This window comes from Phasianus colchicus, chromosome 15 (assembly GCF_987193195.1).
Source record: "Phasianus colchicus chromosome 15, bPhaCol1.hap1.1, whole genome shotgun sequence".
Classification (NCBI taxonomy): domain Eukaryota; kingdom Metazoa; phylum Chordata; class Aves; order Galliformes; family Phasianidae; genus Phasianus; species Phasianus colchicus.
The window spans coordinates 1,425,620-1,444,687 of record NC_143450.1 but is presented as its reverse complement, the minus strand read 5'-3'; the positions used below and the strand labels follow the sequence as shown (position 1 = coordinate 1,444,687).

At 51.2% G+C, this 19,068-nt stretch overlaps 1 protein-coding gene and 1 pseudogene across 1 annotated transcript in view; both read right to left on the bottom strand.

The window, feature by feature from the left end:
• Positions 1-10,030, bottom strand: part of LOC116237700 (protocadherin alpha-C2) — a 93,695-nt gene extending 83,665 nt beyond the window's left edge. Inside the window, exon 1 of the mRNA XM_090151120.1 lies at positions 6,835-10,030. Within this exon, the coding sequence (XP_090007246.1) occupies positions 6,835-9,573 (2,739 nt within the window). The 5' untranslated portion in view covers positions 9,574-10,030. The remainder of the gene's footprint in view (positions 1-6,834) is intronic.
• A 1,638-nt stretch (positions 10,031-11,668) lies between these two features.
• Positions 11,669-18,879, bottom strand: LOC116240886 (protocadherin alpha-5 pseudogene; annotated as a pseudogene).
• Positions 18,880-19,068: the final 189 nt, after the last annotated feature.

Below are 19,068 nucleotides of genomic sequence, written 5' to 3'. Positions count from 1 at the left end.
GATTGACGCATGGTACATATTTATAAACAGTGATGAGATCCCCCCTCAGCCTTCTCTTCTCTATGCTGAACAGACACAGCTCTTTCAGCCTTTCTTTCACAAGCAATGCTCCTGGCCCTTAATTTGTCACTTTTTGCCAGACTCTTCCTACAAGATCCTGTCTTTGAACTGGGGAGCCAGAACTGGATATGGTGATCTGGAAAAGGCCTCACTGGGGCAGAGTAGAGGAGAAGATCTACTCTCTCAACCTGCTGGCCATTCTCCTTTTAATATGACCCATTGCCCTGGATCCTGTTGGTCTTCTTCACCACAAAGGGATACAGCTGGCTCATGGCCAGCAGCTGACCTGTTGGCCACCAGGACAGAGGTTGCAGACTTCTGCAGAGCTCCTCTCAAGAATGTCATCCCCTAATCTGCATTGATGCATGTGGTTATTCTTCCCAAGTGTGAGATTCTGCACTTCCTCTTGTTGAATCTCATCATGTTCCTCTCTGACCAGTATGCCAGTTTGTCTACACCTAGTTGAATGGCAGAACAGCCTTCTGGTCTGTCAGAAACATTGTATCATCAGCAAACTAGCTCTATGCCTTCATCCAGGTAACTGAAGAAGATGCTGAACAAGACTGGATGCTGAAGAAGACTGGAGACTTTTCAAACATGAGAGAGAGTGGTTTGGCTATCACTTCTGCCAACTGTCTCACATATTGGGGTGTATCCGATCACGGTCCATGGATTTGTATGCACTGATATTGGACAATGGGCTCATCCCCAGTACTCCACTCCGTGGGAACAGGGAAGTTTAGTGATGCTTCCTCCATGAGAGATTCTCTGTCCACTTCCTTGACTGGCAGTTCAAGGCCGCAGAGACCTTGTTGTGAAGTGCTTAGAGGAAAAGGTATGAACCGAGAGAGAACTGCTGGTAATGCCATCAGCCCTCAGTCCCCTGCAGATGGAAACCGTTGCAAGCAGAGATGAGATGAGATGTGCTGAGCATGGGTGGGCAGAAGAGCAAACAACTTCTGTTACTGGCAAGATGCTTCCTTCCGACAAGATAGGGTTGACTTTGGGGTTTGAAGTCTTTGGATTTTCCATTTTATGACATACTTTAAAAAAAATATTTGTCCTTACCATTTGTTACAGACATGCTGGTGGACAGGAATTATGGACTCAGCAGTTAAATGCTACTCTTCTGCTCCACCCTGTTCCTGAAAATAGGGTGTGCATCTTAACCTACACGGAGAAATCCATCACCACTTTACACAGCTCTTCTCTGCCACCCTTTGCTTTCACCACTACCTGCACTGCACAACAGCAACAGTCAGCCAAGGCAGAGAGCAACTTGCATCTTCATTTCTTACAGCTCAAAAACACGGAACACAGTTCAGGATCAAGGAACACACTTTGGCCTACAGTCCTCCTTGATTTCATGCTTTAACTTGTCACTGTTTCACGTGGAAATCTGCTTCTGAAATATGGAAGACTGTCAGTCTTACATGGAACAGCAAAATGTCTGGAGCCCAGATCCATATTCCTTGATGCCGGTGCAGTTTGGTTTATACCATCTGAGTTCATATTCAGAATTTAAACAGGAATTTTTCTTTCTCCTGCATCTTTGTATCTTACCTGCACTGGTATGCACATGACTGCCAGAAGCTTAAAACCTTCAGGAAAATACCCCAAAAGTATTCATTCCATTCAACAAGAAAAGACCACTACTAAACAGCACCAAAACATACAGTACCTATAGAACACATATTCTTTTAATATGAAACACTTACCTGTAGCATGCTGTAGCAGTGCCTGCTTGTTAAGAAAAAGTACATGATCACTCATTAGAGTGTAGTATTCCCTGCCTCACATCTATCAGAATGGAAACAACAGTGAGACCTGAAAATTAATGACATTCACTTCATCACAACCTCAGATCACTGAAGTAGAAAATCCAGACCCCACAGTCATTGCCAGCTCCTCAAAGGTGTGCAATCTGACAGCAGTCAGAACTCAGCACACTGCATCTCACCAACATAGTTCCAATGTGAGAAGAAAAAAAAAACAAAACAAGAAAAGATTTAGATTCATAAAACAGGAAAGAGAAAGCTGAAAGATCCCACTGCACTTCAATTAAACATACAGTTTGCCTACATCCTTAAAACAGAAGAACACTTCTTCCCATCCCAAGGAGGAACAGGAGCACAGAGAAGACAAATGGGAGGTTTCAGAGGAATCAGCCAAAGATCATCAACAATGGGAAAAACTCTTGTAGGAGAAACAACCCCCAAAAGTTGGAACATGAGAAAATAAAGGCACATATGAAAGATGGCTTCACAAGCAAGATGCCACAAGTACAACAGCGAGTGAGGACACACAGAATCTGATCGGTCAGGGCACCAGACAGACTCATCACATCTCACAGATGGCCTTGTTGTCAACAGTCACTTAGTGGAAGGCCTCCCCATGTCCCACAGAGGGCAATATCTGTTGTGCAGCTCTCCTTGCTGGTTCTTCCTCTACATAACGAAAGGGAATGTCCACGGAAAAAAGGATATGGATACTTCAAACATACGACAAGGAACAAGTGTTGCCACAAGGAACAATACATAGGCTCTCATGCTAAGGTCAAACAACTGAATTTTTGGAGGATTTCAGAGAAAGCAGGTCAGGCTGCACACTGTACTTGGTCTCTTCTCCACAATTAATTCTTGCAACCTCTATCTCAGGCCATGGCAAGTAGTATCTCCAGTCGACCATTTACAGCTAGTGACCACCGTATTAGCATTTAATCTACCAAGCATCATCATTACCCTAGCACAAGACTCTTCACTGGTAAAAAGCCCCAGGATCAAATACCCAGGCCATCCTTGGTGCTGCTCACATGATCACTATCACAACACATGCACACTAATCCCCCCATTGCCTGGACATAGCTCTAAGCCCAACTCTGATCATGACCCATGGATGTGCAAACCTTCACCTTTCCTCATCAGTGACAGCATGAACAGCTGGGTAGCTGCAGAAATACACACTGTCTGCCAGATTCCTCCCAGCGACAGGAACTGAATGGATGCACTCTGAATGTTCTGCATCTACTAAGAAATCTCATGTGGAAATTATAAGATGAATTACATCTGACATCTTACAGAATGTAGCATTAGCACGCGCACAGCTGTGAGTAACTTTCCCAATACTTGAGGAAAACATTTATCAGAAAGTAGACGGCATTCTGCTTCTCACATCCCACTACCAAACACATTTCCTACATCAGGCAGGTGCCAAAGAAAGAGACTGCATCTCTTGGGAGGAATTGCTCACTGCTTTGCAACAACGTGTTTTTAAGGCACACAGAAATAATCACATTGTTTTTATCTGCACTCATGGGAGACAAGAAAGCCTGGCACCACAGCATATATTGAAACAACACTGCAACATCCTGTACAGTTTCCCGCTTTAACAAACATTTGCCTAGCATGGAAAAACTGATCTTTCATTACTTGTTCTACCTCTCTTTGTCATTCCATAAGTCGCCGTTTCAAATTGCTAATGTCATACATGGAAATACAACACAGAATATGGTTTGTGCTATGTCACCCTCTCCAGAAACTCCTTGCGGTATTAAAGTGAGAAGAGTGTAAAAAGAAATACCCACATGCCAATGATATCCACGTATCAGGACAATTTCTATGAAGGATCAGTAAAAAGGAGGACACTGTTTCTGATGACACAAACTTGGTAGACACCAGCATGATTTGCCACAAGCAGAGATGTAGGCAGTAAACACAGCTTCACAGGTGTGGCCGCCAACAAGAAAACAGCATCATATAATATGGAAGAAAAAAATGGACTTCATTTCATGATGCTCCATCTTTGTGACATCTCCTACTTGAGCAGCAAGTATTCATGCTCAGAAAGAGAAGACTGAAAGGCCAGACTGCACATCGCTTCCAAAACAGGATTACAGTGCAGAATGATTCTACGAAGGAAAACCAAGAGTTTGACCAAAGAATTTGAAATATCAATGTGGAAGTGGGTAAGCCATGGAACAGCAGGACAGGGATGCTGTTGAATACTCCTCTTTGGACATAATCAGACCTTGAAAAGATGAGGCCCTCAGCAGCCTCACCTCACTCAAATTCAGCCTCACACAAGGGCAAAACACACAGGACATCACAGAACTCCCCTGGGATCTCGCTGATCCGCTACAAAGACATGTCAGAATTAATTACATACAGTTAAGGAAAGCAAAGAGGAGCAGAAGGGATTCACGACTACAGAGAGACATGTATTCAGAACATCCGAAGACAGTGCAGTGTAGTCATGTCAACAAATGAACTACTGCCAGATCTGGAAGGCCTCCCATTTCTTATGGCCTCTGGTAACCTCCAAACCCCACTCTGAACAATGGATACGGATGATAAGCAGCTTCTACTCACCTTCCCAATCCAGCATTGACACTGCCGTTCCCTGAACCATCCCACTAATCAGAGCAAGAAGTCCAAACACACCAAACAGTGTCAAATACACAGTGCCTGGCTGACATTCCACAGATAAGTCTCAATGTTTTGCAATGCTTCTGCAAATTCAGATGGAGTCATTACACAGAGCTAGGCAAAAGGAATTTCTAATATTAATGAGCAAGGCATCTTTATGTTTCATCTGAAGTGTATAGGTGGGTATCCAAGGATGCCCTTTTCACTTTTGACTTCAAAAATGGCACAGGTGCTTTGTGAAGGTACAGCTAGAGATGCAAATACTAAAGAAACACCAAAAGAGGTTCAATACATCCTGCCAAAACACGAGTCTACAATCAGAAATCTCTCCAGGTACAACTATCACTTTGTATCACATCTCCTTCAAAGAACAATGAAAAAAGAAGAGGACAGAATTTTTGAAAAGAAACTGTAACTGATAACAACACAGTCAGGGCCAATGATGGTGAATGCTATGTGCTGGACTGTTGCCTCAAGACCAAGCCTTTGTGACTTCCAGACATTCTGCACTCCCACCTGGAAATGCAGCACACCATCAACTGACAGGATTTGTAGAGTCAATAGTCTGATGTGGGAAATCAAAAGAGGCACTGATGTCTGTCTGGGACAGAAGGTCACAAGCAACGAATGCCTCGTGTCCAGCAGCAGGAGAACTCCAATAAACACAGTCCTGTGCACTAACAGCTCCAGAACCTACAATCACCTTTGAGAACCACAAATGGCAATGAGAAGTCAAAACAAGTTACAGCCCGAAATATGTTCCACCAATAAATAATGACAAAAATAACAAATTAAGCAAAAAGCAAGCCATTTCCATTGAAAAGAGTTTGACTGCTAACTCTAGAGAAAAGTGTAACAGAAGAACCCTGAGCCATCCCCTCTCCCAACATTCAGAACAAAAATTCTTTGCTTTGCATCACTTCACTTGATGCACAAGAAACATAGCGAAGGGACATCACTGTCAGCACTCTGGGGTCACCAGCAGACTCAGCTACGGGCCTGCACTCCTCCCTCAAAGGAAGCAACAGAGAGAGACATTTGCAAGACTTTGTAAGGAGAGTCTACAGGTCTGGAAAGAATACAGGAAAAGCCCGTAATCACTTTCCGACTTCCTTACTATCATGACTTTGACTGATGAGCTGATGTAGATGGAGACACACCACGCACAGACAGAATGCTGAAATAATAATCAGTGTACTGCATCGTGTCTCTTGCAAGGGAGAATCAAAGAAACAAACAGTGCTGTTAACAGCACAATCACACTCCACGTTAATAAAAGAAGAGGAAAATGCCCAGTGGACCACCACTACCAGAATGACCCTTCATGTCCAGCGGTCCTCCAGTGTTACGCACTATTAGAATCAGTCTTGCCAGAAGTCGTGACACAGCAGCTCTATGCAAATGACTTTATTCCATCAAAGGAAAACTCCAGTACAAAACAGCAAGCCTCAGAAAGAAGCTACAGATCAACAACTAAGGACATCCGGGATGCACAAAATGGTAGACGCAAATGTAAAACAAAAATCTTCATACAATTGCCTCAGTTGGACCATAAATAGAACAGCAAAGAAGGAATGTAAGTTGAAGTGGAATAGGGTCCAGTAGTGCTTGCCTAACCTAGGTTAGAGTAAAAACAATGTGTGACAATGAGCAAGACACCACCACTCCTAAAACAAAAGAACAAGATCCAACAAAATATTCAAGCATTATATACGGACAGATAATTGCAAATACAACACTCTTGCAGGAAGTATATAAAAACAGAGAATGCAACTTCAAGTTCCTGTGTGGATAACGGAATAGAAAAAAAGGAAGCAGACAAAAGGGAAGAGGGGACAACAGGAAGAAAGCAAAAAAGGAGAAGAAAGCCAGGAAGGACTAGGCAAAAGGCCCGAGAGAGGCACTGCTCCACAATTTCCATTGGAGCACGACACCAATACCATTGAATCATCAGCATCAGCAATTAAAAAAAAAAAATAACACCATACAAACAAAAAATTACGACCTCACCGTCCCTCAACACTTTCCTGAACGAAGCACCAAGACACAGCACTGTCAGCAACACAATAACTCTCCCAAAGTGCTGAGAGGTGGGCAAAACGTTCACAGCATTGCACCATGCCCAGCAGCAGTAGCAGGCACTGCATACACCAGTCACTGGCAGGTCCTGCATCGGAACATGCTTGAAGGAAACAGCGCTCTCACCAATCACAACTGGCATGGAGAATAAGAAGCAGAGAATTGGAGAAGAGCAAAGGAGAGCTAAGACAAAACAAGAAAAAGCAAGAAAGAAGGAAGGAAGAAAAGAAGGACAGAAACAAGGGACGAGCGGCCCGGGAGAGCCACTGACCGTGTCCAGCAGGGAGGGCGCGTCGTGCGGCGTCTCCTTCGGCGCGGGGCCGGGCGGCGGCGGGCAGTTGGGGCTGAACACCATCAGGTCGCTCTTGCCCGCGCCGTCCGTGGCCACGCACAGGCTCCGGCTCTGGCGCTGCGAGTACGACCAGCTGCCCACCTCGCTGGCGCACACCAGCGTCGCCGGCCCGGGCCCCGCCAGCACGGCCGCCCGCGGCGCCCAGCGCCCGGCCCCGTACAGCACCACCGCCAGCACCAACAGGCTCGACACCGCGCAGATGGCCGCCACCAGCCACACGTTCGTCGCCGACGCCGCCGCCGATGATCCGCCCTCCGCGCCCGCCGCCGGCCGCAGCCCCGCCCCCGCCGACACCGACACCGCCCCCGCCGCCGCCGCCAGCGCCGCCTCGGCGCTCTCCACCAGCGACACGCTCAGCGTGGCCGTGGCCGAGCGCGGCGGCTCGCCGTGGTCCCGCACCACGATCAGCAGCCTCTGCCGCGGGCCGTCCGCCTCCTCCAGCGCCCGCGCCGTGCTCACCTCGCCGCTGTACAGCCCCACGCGGAACGGGCCCTCGCCCCGCGGCTCCCGCAGCTCGTAGCGCAGCCACGCGTTGTAGCCCGAGTCCGCGTCCACCGCGCGGATCTTCGCCACCACCTGCCCCGCCGGAGCACCCCACGCCGCCCGCGCCCACAGCGACCACGACGACACGACCGAGCCCGACGAGCCCGGAGATCCCGACGAGCCCGACGCCCGCGACCCCGCCTCCGCCGCCTCCGCCGCCTCGCCCGCAGCCCAGGGCCCCGGCCCGCCGCCCGCCAGCGGCAGCAGCGCCGGCGCGTTGTCGTTCTCGTCCACCACGAACAGCTGCACCGTGGCGTTGCCGCACAGCGGCGGCTCCCCCGCGTCCACCGCCCGCACCTCGAACTGCAGCACCTGCAGCTCCTCGTAGTCCAGCGGCCGCAGCGCCCGCAGACGCCCGCTCTCCGCGTCCACCGACACGTAGCTCGACGCCGGACGCCAGCCCGAGCCCGAGCCCGAGCCCGCGCCCGTCCCCGCGCCGCCCTCCGACACCGAGTAGCTCACGCGCCCGTTGCCCGCCTCGTCCGGGTCCCGCGCCCACAGCCGCGCCAGCTCCGCGCCCGCCGCGTTGTTCTCCCGCGCCAGCACCGTGTACACGGCCTGCGCGAACGCCGGCGCGTTGTCGTTCACGTCCGACACCGGCACCCGCAGCCCGCGGCTGGCGCGCAGCGGCGGCGCCCCGCCGTCCTCCGCCCGCACCTCCACCTCGTACTCCGACACCCGCTCCCGGTCCAGCGCCTCCCGCAGCACCAGCGAGTACGAGCCCGCGAACGTCGCCACCAGCCCGAACGGCGACGGCGGCCGCACCGCGCACCGCACCCGCCCGTTCGGCCCCGAGTCCCGGTCCGACACGCTCAGCAGCGCCACCACCGTCCCCAGCGCCGCGTCCTCGGGCACCGGCACCGACAGCGACGTCACCCACACCTCGGGCGCGTTGTCGTTCACGTCCAGCACCTCCACAATGACGCTGCAGTGCCCCGACAACGGAGGCGTCCCCTTATCTCCCGCCTCGATCTCCAGGTCATACGACTGAACATCTTCAAAATCCAGTTTTCCCACTGTTCTCATTTCTCCTGATATTCTATCGATTACGAATAATTCTTTCATTTTCTCAGGAATTGTCCCGCTAAAGCCATAATACATTTCCCCATTTATCCCCTCGTCTTTGTCTGTCGCTGTTAGCTGCAGAAAAACAGTTCCAGGAATGGCATCTTCAGACAGCTGCACTTTATACACCGACTGGTTGAACTGCGGCGCGTTGTCGTTCGCATCCAGCACCGAGATCACCAGCTGCACCGTGCCCGTCAGCGCCGGCCTGCCCCCGTCACTCGCCGTCAACACCAAGCGGTGCTCCGACACCGACTCCCGGTCCAGAGGATGCGTTAACACCAGGGCAATGGAAACTTTGTATTTGTCTTTAGATTTCACATCCAAAGCGAAGTGCTCAGAGGGGCTCAGTGTATACGAGAGCTGCGCGTTCGTTCCAATATCTGCATCCGAGGCGCCCTCCAGAGGAAACCGGGAATTCAGTGGGGAATTTTCCCACACGCTGATGTTTTTGGAGGGGGCGGGAAAGCGCGGGGCATTGTCGTTGATGTCGGTGACCTCCACCTCCACGTGGAAGACGCGCAGCGGCCGCTCCAGCAGCACCTCCAGGCGCAGGGCGCACGGCGCGCTCTTCCCGCACAGCTCCTCCCGGTCCAGCCGCGAGCTCACCACCAGCGCCCCGCTCGCCCCGCTCACCTCCACGCTCGCCCGCCGGCCCCGCGACACCAGCCGCAGCCGCCGCGCCTCCGCCTCGCCCGCCTCCAGGCCCAGGTCCTGCGCCAGCCGCCCCACCACCGTGCCGGCCTCCGCTTCCTCCGGCACCGAGTAGCGCACCTGCCCGCCGCCCAGCGCCCAGGCCGCCTGCAGCACCAGCACCGCGGCCGCCCAGCTCCGACGCGATGCTCCACCGCCGACCATCGCCCTCAACGCCGCACCGCTCCTTCTCCACGCCAAGCACCTCACCACCTGCCTGCTACAAACCCTCCGCCCGCGCTCGCCCCCACAATCCTTCCTCACGGGACGCGCGTCCTCCTCCCCGCCGCTCGCTCTTGCTCTGCCTTCTTTTCCATGGGCACCGGAAGGTGTTCCCCTCCCTTTCCCCGATCGCATCGCGCGTTCCTTAGCTCAGAGCGGCATCATGTGGCTCGCGGAGGGAACTGCTCTTGTGTTTCTGCAGATCGTGCCGGAGTCGCTTCGCCTTTGCAATTTTCCATTTCTTATGCTTCAGTTCTCTTCGAGATATAGTTTTCTTTACAAGTTTTTACTCTCAGCAATTTTCATTGTACTCCTTAAGTCGTAGCTCACAACAATTTAGTTGCAGTGAGACACCGATTAATCTCTTCCTGTTGTCTTCTACTTGAAATGACCATGCCATGAAATGTTTTGTACACGTAGGTTGGTTAGTAGGACAGTTTCTACTATGACTTCTGTCAGAAAGCTTGTGGTTTAACTCAATAATTCCAAAAGCATGCTCTCATGACCTGCCTCCTGTATATATTTCTTACAGCAAAGTAAATCTAAATGTTGCTTTGAGCCAAGACTCGGGTAATGGTGGCTCCAGTTGCTGTGTATGTCAGTCCTGCAGTGATTGAAGGCAGAGAAGTTACTTAGAGGAAATTGGGATGCAAAGTGAGAGCTACCTGTCAGCCTACACTTCCCTGCAGTTGGGAGTTGTGGGAGAATGTGCACAGGATCCTCCGTATTAGCAAGATGATTCAGATGAGAAAGGAAATATGACATTTTCTTGTTCTGTGGGTATCTGTGCTCACCATCTGTGACCAATACTTGCAGCAGGCACATTGTTAGGGCTGGATACTGGGATCATTCTCCTCTTCCTCGATTCAAATAAGTCTGCTGAGTGGCTAAACATGCAGGACAAAATCTGCCACCTGCCTACACAGCAGGTCTTCTCTGACCCCCTTTGTATTCAACACCACCTGTCCAGTACTCTGGCATCTGCCAGCGTAAGGGTGAAAGCAACCCACATCTTTCTCATGATGTACGCCATGGTCCTTCAGCATTGAACAATCTTGTGCCTCCTGATCTCTTTGCTTTCTTGCTCTAATATATTGCTGGTTCATGTGGAAACCCACTGCTGAAGAAAATGAAAGGCTTCCTGATAACAGCAATGATGTCTTCAGTCCAGATTCATAAGAAGTCATTGATCAGTTTGGTTTCTGTCATCTGCTTACCTGGTGTAAAGTCATAATGCAAAGATGAACTCTTCTTCCTCCTGCATCCTCGTATCTTACCTGCATTAGCATACACAAGATTACTGGAAGACTCTAAACCTACAGGGAATACCCTGGCAATATTTAGTCCATCCAATAAAAAGACACCACAAAAAAGAAAAAAAATACAGCTGTCTATCACTCCTATAATCTTTTAATACAAATGACTTACCTGTAGTCTTTGTAGATACTTCCTTAGAACAAATAACAGACTATCACTGGATATAGTGCTCTCTGGCACATATCTATCAGAAGGGAAGTAAGAGGGAGACCTGAGAGCTAATAACTTTCACTCAGTGATTACCTGAGCTCACTAGAATGGAAAAGTCAGACCCCACACTCATGGGCAACTGCCTAAAGATCTGAAATATGACAGGAGCCAGAACTCAACATGCTACATCTCATCCACTGCTAACAAATATATTTCCAAAGCAATGGAGTAGGATGCTTTCATAACTGGAGAGAAGGATAACATAAGATCCATTGCACATCTCTGAAGAACAGGATTTGAATACGGGCAGCACTTCTTCCACTCCCAGGAAAGAATAGCAGCAGAGGGAGGATCACGGGGAGGTCTGATGAAGTCATCCAGAACAACCAATATTGGGAAAAGCTCCTTGCTGGAGCAACAACATTCCATATTCAAACGCATGTGAATGAAAGTAAATATGGCAAATGACTTCACCAGCAGTAATGACACAAATACAACAGGGAGTGAAGGCATACAAAACTTAACTGCATAGGGAACTGTGGAACATCATCATACCTCATAGATGGCCTTGCTGTCAACAGACACACTTTTGAAGACTTCCCTGGTCAAAGATGGTATATACTGTGTGTTCCCAGATAACTAAGATAGTTCACAGGGGAAGGGGATACCAAGGGAAGACAGCAGATGGACACTTCAGACCCATACAGCAAGGCATTTGTGTGGCCACATCAATTTCACATCACTTCTCACGATGACATCCTACAGCTGAATTCCTGGAAGTTATCATAGCATCCAGGCCAAGAAGCTCTGAGTGGTTGGCTATCTCTAAAGCTTTTCTACTGACAACCCCTAACCTTGCAAACACCTTCTCCAGCTCAGTCAGCATTTTCCAACTATTGTCCAGTAACATAATCCATCTTCTTCTAAATCTCTGAGTCCTTCAAGACAAGACTCTCTCTTCCCTGCTAAGGAAACCAAGAATGAATGTCCAGACCCTACTCAGAGCTGCTCACAGGATCACAAACACGAAATTTGATCCATTCCACCAATTGGATCCAACTCTAAGTACCACACTCAATAGTGATTAGATATTCTCTCTTTAGAACTGCGACCACTCTGATCCCAGACAGCACACATTGTTCTTCGAGCCATTAAGGATTACATCTACTTCCTCTTGTCTCTTTAGAAATAGTGTCTGAGCAGGAACACCATCATGGAAACATCCACAGCTATTGCAGCTCCTGAAGATTCCCCCCATGACACAAGGAGGAGAATTTGGGATGCTACTCTCCCACATCATGTGTGCTTTCCATATATGGGAGGAAATAATCAGAAAATAATCAGCACTCTGCACCTCACATCCCATTACTAGCACATTTCTTGCACCAGGCAGCTACCAGAAGAAGGGAACACCTTTGATGGGTGGTACCAAAAAGCTCATCATAAGGCATAGAGAAAAATCACAACATTTTAATCAGCACTCACAGGAGACAAGAAGGATTAGCTACCATAGGATACATGGAACTGACATGGCCAGATCCTCTGCTGTCATCTCCAAATACAATGCCTTGTCCAATACAGAAAAGCATTTCTCTCATTTGTACATCTTCCACATGGTAGTGTCCTACAACTTTGTATTTCAATGCACATTATCATAAATGGAAGGGGAAAATATAACATGATGCATACTGTGTCTTTTGTAGAAACAACTTGGTGGTACTAAAGAAACTGAAGAAATCTATATTTCCTCAAAGGTTGTACAAACAAAAAACAAAACAAAAACAGGTGCCATTGGTCAATACATTTTACGTCCCTTTCTGAGAAGGATCAATGGAAAGAACACCACAGCTTCTGAGCAGAAACACTTGGTGGACACCAGCACAGTTAGTAGACAGCAGAAAACAGGAAGAGAAGGAAGAAAAGCATCACCTTCAGAGAAAGTCAATGGGATGATCAAAATTTCCTATCGCTGCTATTTGAACAGCTCACAAAAGCAGCAGTGAAATTTGAGATTACACATCACTTTAAAAACAGGCCTATAATGCAGAATAATTCCAGGAAGGAAAACCGAGTATATATGCAAAATCAAAACCCCCCCATAGCAGCTGACACGCTATGGAACAACAGGGCAGGGAGGGTACTGAACTGCCCTCTTTGGAGATAATCAGACCTTCAAAGGTTGAGGCCACTGCAGACACCCTCACCTACCTCAAATTTGACTTCACACTCAAGGGCAAAAAGCCCATACCACCATGCAACTCACTAGTGCTATTCCCACTTCATTTTGCAGGAACTACAGAAGTGTTGAGGTAGGTTAAACAATTCCCAGAGGAGTGAGAAGGATTCAAAACTAGTACAGGAGATAAATTCATAACATCAAAAGACATTTTAGGCATTTCCACACCATGTACTACCTCAAGGCCTCCAGCTCCCATTTCTTATAGCCTCCTGGTAACGTCCATTCCACATTCTGAACATAGATACAGAAGACAAGCAGACATCTCTCATTCTTGTCTTACGGCATGTCCCTGGGTCTTCCCAATTACTTATCTTTCCTCAAGAACAAGGAATTCCCCCAAGGTCACCCTTCACAGGAGGAAACAACAGGCCCTTCCCTGTTCCGCTTCCACTTCCATCTTCACCAGATGCCACACTTGTATTTCCCACCCCTCATTTGGCTTTGGCTTTCACAGACCTTTCCCATCAATGACAGCACCAAACCTGACAAAACCAGAAGAACAGTAAAACATACACAGTGCTTGGAAAACTCTGATGACTATGATTCCACAAGTGCATAAGCAAATATTACATGGATGTAATGAAATGTATTTCTAAAGTTAATGAGCAAGTCGTCGTTATGATTCAAATGGACTGAACCCGTGTATTTCCTGGGTTCTTTTCCCTCTTTCTGTTTTTGATTTTGAAGAGAAACATCTAACAGTCTTTGGAAAGGTACAACTGCTGATGCTAATGCTGAATGAACATCAAAAGAAGCCAAAGTAGATCCTGCCAGTTCCTAACCAGGAACACAGATTTATAGTTAGAAAATTCTCAAGTCACAAGTGACACCTTGTGTCATATCTCCTTTACAGCACAACCAAAGAAGAAGAGGAGGAGAGTTTCTGACAAGAAACAAGCACTGATATCCAGAACCATCAGAGAACAATGCCTGCTGGGCTGTCACCACAACACCAACCTTTCCAGACTTGCACTTCTTTAGCAGTCTCAGCTGGAAATGCTGAACACCATCAACCAACAGCATTTGTAGAGTCCATGTCATGACAGTGGCAGTCAAAACAGGCACTAATATAATTACAGGATAGAAAACACCAAGCAACAAATGCTCCATGCCCACCCAAATGAGTGGGGCTCCAAGTACCCCAGCTACAGACTCATGCACATCTAGCATCCAGAATGACCTTCTGGAACTACACCTAGCAAGAAAATTAGAACCATTACACTTCACAGCAACATACAACAAATAACATAATAAATACATTAATAAATAAACCAAAACAAAATACTACCGTCAAAATGGTTTAAAGTGATAACTGTACAGAAGAATGTTGCACAAATACCCAAAACAATCCCCACTCTCCACAGTAAGAATGAAAATCCGTGGCAAACAACAAAAGGAGTCACAAACAAGGAATATCACAGTCAACACTCAGAGGTGACCAGCAGGGAAGCTGTGGTCAGTGGTGGTCAGCTCCAGGGCTGCATCACTCTGTCAGAGGAAACAGCAGAGTGGTTGGCAAGAACGAGTGAGGGCAGTCCATGGAACTAGAGAGTAATGACATGGATGGAATGCATACAGACAAAGGACGTATTGACTTTGCTACCATCATAATAACTCTATCAGGTGAAGCAATGTCAAGACAGATAGAATGTGGGTGGAGAGAATGCAAACTTCTCATTGCCGTTTACATCTCTTGCAGATGAGAATCAAAGAAGAAACAACACCTAATATCAACATCATCACAGGCAAATAATACAGTGGTGGACATCACCACCAAAATGACCCCTCTGCAGAACAATTACAGGCAAGAGTACGTATAGAATTGATGTTGTAATACCCCGATGGCAATGACTTTACTCCAGAAGAGAGAAGCTCTGATAATGGATAGATAACTTCAGTAAGAAATCCAAAACAAACATCTGGGGAGCTCTTCAATAGATGACACCATAGGCATGAAAGTTAAATAAACATAATAAGCAGATTAAACACAAGTCCTTAGAAGTAAAAGCATAGATACAACAAGAAGTGGAAGAGACACCAACTCCTCCACAACTTCCATGGCAACAAGAAACCAATACCACCGTATCACCAGTGTCAGAAATTACAAAAAGAAATAACACCATACAAACAAAAATTAAGAACTCATTCTCCCTCAACATTTTACTGAACTAAGCACCAAGACACAGCACTGTCAGTACCACAAAAACTCTCCCAAAGAGCTGAGAGGTGGGCAAAACGTTCACAGCATTGCACCATGCCCAGCAGCAGTAGCAGGCAGTGCATACAACAGTCCCTGGCAAGTCCCGCACCGGAACATGCCTGAAGGACACAGTGCTCTCACCAATCACAACTGGCATGGAAAATAAGAAGCAGAGAATCGGAGAAGAGCAAAGGAGAGCAAAGACAAAACAAGAAAAAGCAAGAAAGAAGGAAGGAAGAAAGGAAGGACAGAAACAAGGGACGAGCGGCCAGGGAGAGCCACTGACCGTGTCCAGCAGGGAGGGCGCGTCGTGCGGCGTCTCCTTCGGCGCGGGGCCGGGCGGCGGCGGGCAGTTGGGGCTGAACACCATCAGGTCGCTCTTGCCCGCGCCGTCCGTGGCCACGCACAGGCTCCGGCTCTGGCGCTGCGAGTACGACCAGCTGCCCACCTCGCTGGCGCACACCAGCGTCGCCGGCCCGGGCCCCGCCAGCACGGCCGCCCGCGGCGCCCAGCGCCCGGCCCCGTACAGCACCACCGCCAGCACCAACAGGCTCGACACCGCGCAGATGGCCGCCACCAGCCACACGTTCGTCGCCGACGCCGCCGCCGATGATCCGCCCTCCGCGCCCGCCGCCGGCCGCAGCCCCGCCCCCGCCGACACCGACACCGCCCCCGCCGCCGCCGCCAGCGCCGCCTCGGCGCCCTCCACCAGCGACACGCTCAGCGTGGCCGTGGCCGAGCGCGGCGGCTCGCCGTGGTCCCGCACCACGATCAGCAGCCTCTGCCGCGGGCCGTCCGCCTCCTCCAGCGCCCGCGCCGTGCTCACCTCGCCGCTGTACAGCCCCACGCGGAACGGGCCCTCGCCCCGCGGCTCCCGCAGCTCGTAGCGCAGCCACGCGTTGTAGCCCGAGTCCGCGTCCACCGCGCGGATCTTCGCCACCACCTGCCCCGCCGGAGCACCCCACGCCGCCCGCGCCCACAGCGACCACGACGACACGACCGAGCCCGCCGAGCCCGGAGATCCCGCCGAGCCCGACGCCCGCGACCCCGCCTCCGCCGCCTCGCCCGCAGCCCAGGGCCCCGGCCCGCCGCCCGCCAGCGGCAGCAGCGCCGGCGCGTTGTCGTTCTCGTCCACCACGAACAGCTGCACCGTGGCGTTGCCGCACAGCGGCGGCTCCCCCGCGTCCACCGCCCGCACCTCGAACTGCAGCACCTGCAGCTCCTCGTAGTCCAGCGGCCGCAGCGCCCGCAGACGCCCGCTCTCCGCGTCCACCGACACGTAGCTCGACGCCGGACGCCAGCCCGAGCCCGAGCCCGAGCCCGAGCCCGAGCCCGCGCCCGTCCCCGCGCCGCCCTCCGACACCGAGTAGCTCACGCGCCCGTTGCTCGCCTCGTCCGGGTCCCGCGCCCACAGCCGCGCCAGCTCCGCGCCCGCCGCGTTGTTCTCCCGCGCCAGCACCGTGTACACGGCCTGCGCGAACGCCGGCGCGTTGTCGTTCACGTCCGACACCGGCACCCGCAGCCCGCGGCTGGCGCGCAGCGGCGGCGCCCCGCCGTCCTCCGCCCGCACCTCTACCTCGTACTCCGACACCCGCTCCCGGTCCAGCGCCTCCCGCAGCACCAGCGAGTACGAGCCCGCGAACGTCGCCACCAGCCCGAACGGCGACGGCGGCCGCACCGCGCACCGCACCCGCCCGTTCGGCCCCGAGTCCCGGTCCGACACGCTCAGCAGCGCCACCACCGTCCCCAGCGCCGCGTCCTCGGGCACCGGCACCGACAGTGACGTCACCCACACCTCGGGCGCGTTGTCGTTCACGTCCAGCACCTCCACCACCACCTTGCCGTGGCCGCTCAGCGGTGGATTTCCCTTATCCTGCGCGTCTACTTGCATCCGGTATACAGCAGCATCTTCAAAATCTAAGGAACCTCTTAGGTGGATCTCGCCGCTGTTTTTTTCTATTTCGAAAATATCTTTAGCATCAGGAGGGAAGAAGTTCGTAAGAGAATATGAGATGTTACTGTTCGTTCCCTCATCCAGATCTGTAGCGTTTACCCTTACTACGAAAGCACCACGTTCCGTATTCTCTGGGATCTGCACTTTATACACCGACCGGTTGAACTGCGGCGCGTTGTCATTCGCATCCAGCACCGAGATCACCAGCTGCACCGTGCCCGTCAGCGCCGGCCTGCCCCCGTCACTCGCCGTCAAAACCAAGCGGTGCTCCGACACCGATTCGCGGTCCAGAGGTTTTGTGAGCACCAAGAATAGGGGTTCACCATCTTCCTCCACTTTCGGAATATCCACAGTGAAGTGCTCGGAGGGGCTCAGTGTATACGAGAGCTGCGCGTTCGAACCGATATCCGCATCCGACGCGCCCTCCAGCGGGAAACGCGATCCGGGCAGAGACAGTTCCGCGATGCTGATGTTTTTGGAGGCGGCGGGGAAGCGCGGGGCATTGTCGTTGATGTCGGTGACCTCCACCTCCACGTGGAAGACGCGCAGCGGCCGCTCCAGCAGCACCTCCAGGCGCAGGGCGCACGGCGCGCTCTTCCCGCACAGCTCCTCCCGGTCCAGCCGCGAGCTCACCACCAGCGCCCCGCTCGCCCCGCTCACCTCCACGCTCGCCCGCCGGCCCCGCGACACCAGCCGCAGCCGCCGCGCCTCCGCCTCGCCCGCCTCCAGGCCCAGGTCCTGCGCCAGCCGCCCCACCACCGTGCCGGCCTCCGCTTCCTCCGGCACCGAGTAGCGCACCTGCCCGCCGCCCAGCGCCCAGGCCGCCTGCAGCACCAGCACCGCGGCCGCCCAGCTCCGACGCGATGCTCCACCGCCGACCATCGCCCTCAACGCCGCACCGCTCCTTCTCCACGCCACGCACCTCACCACCTGCCTGCTACAAACCCTCCGCCCGCGCTCGCCCCCACAATCCTTCCTCACGGGACGCGCGTCCTCCTCCCCGCCGCTCGCTCTTGCTCTGCCTTCTTTTCCATGGGCACCGGAAGGTGTTCCCCTCCCTTTCCCCGATCGCATCGCGCGTTCCTTAGCTCAGAGCGGCATCATGTGGCTCGCGGAGGGAATTGCCTCTGTGCTTCTCTGCGTATCGCGCTGTATTCAATCCGTCTTCTGTTTATTTTCCATTCTTTACACATCTGTTTACTTCTTTATCTTTCTTCCTCTTTTTTTCATTTTATTTTTTTCCCCGAAGATGGATCCTCCGTAATCTTCAGTGTTCTCGTTCAGTACAAGTGCATATCTACTGGAATGCAACGAGTCACGAAGTGTTCCTTCACACTCATTTTCCAATTGAAATGGTGAGCCATGAAATATATTGAATGAATTCGTTAGTGAGTGGGGCTGATCATACGAATATTGAGATCATTGTTCTCTTGTTGTAGAACGGATTTTTTTTTTTTTTTTCCAACCATGCTCCATTCAATTGTCTTTCAAGACATTTCTCACAGCAAAATAACCTGCACAGTCACTTGTTCCAAACACACTGTGAAGCGGTGATACGCATCTTTTGGATGCAGTGCATGGAGGCACATGGAATAAGATTCTTTTCTTCCACTAGTCGTCATAGAATAAGGGGATCTCAGAACTGCTGGGCTTGGAAGCGACCTCTTGAGATCCCTGAGTCCACCCCCCATGCTTTGGCAGTCTCCCTACAGCAGATTGCACAGGTAGGCATCCAGACGTGTCTTCAATTTCTCCAGAGAAGGAGACTCC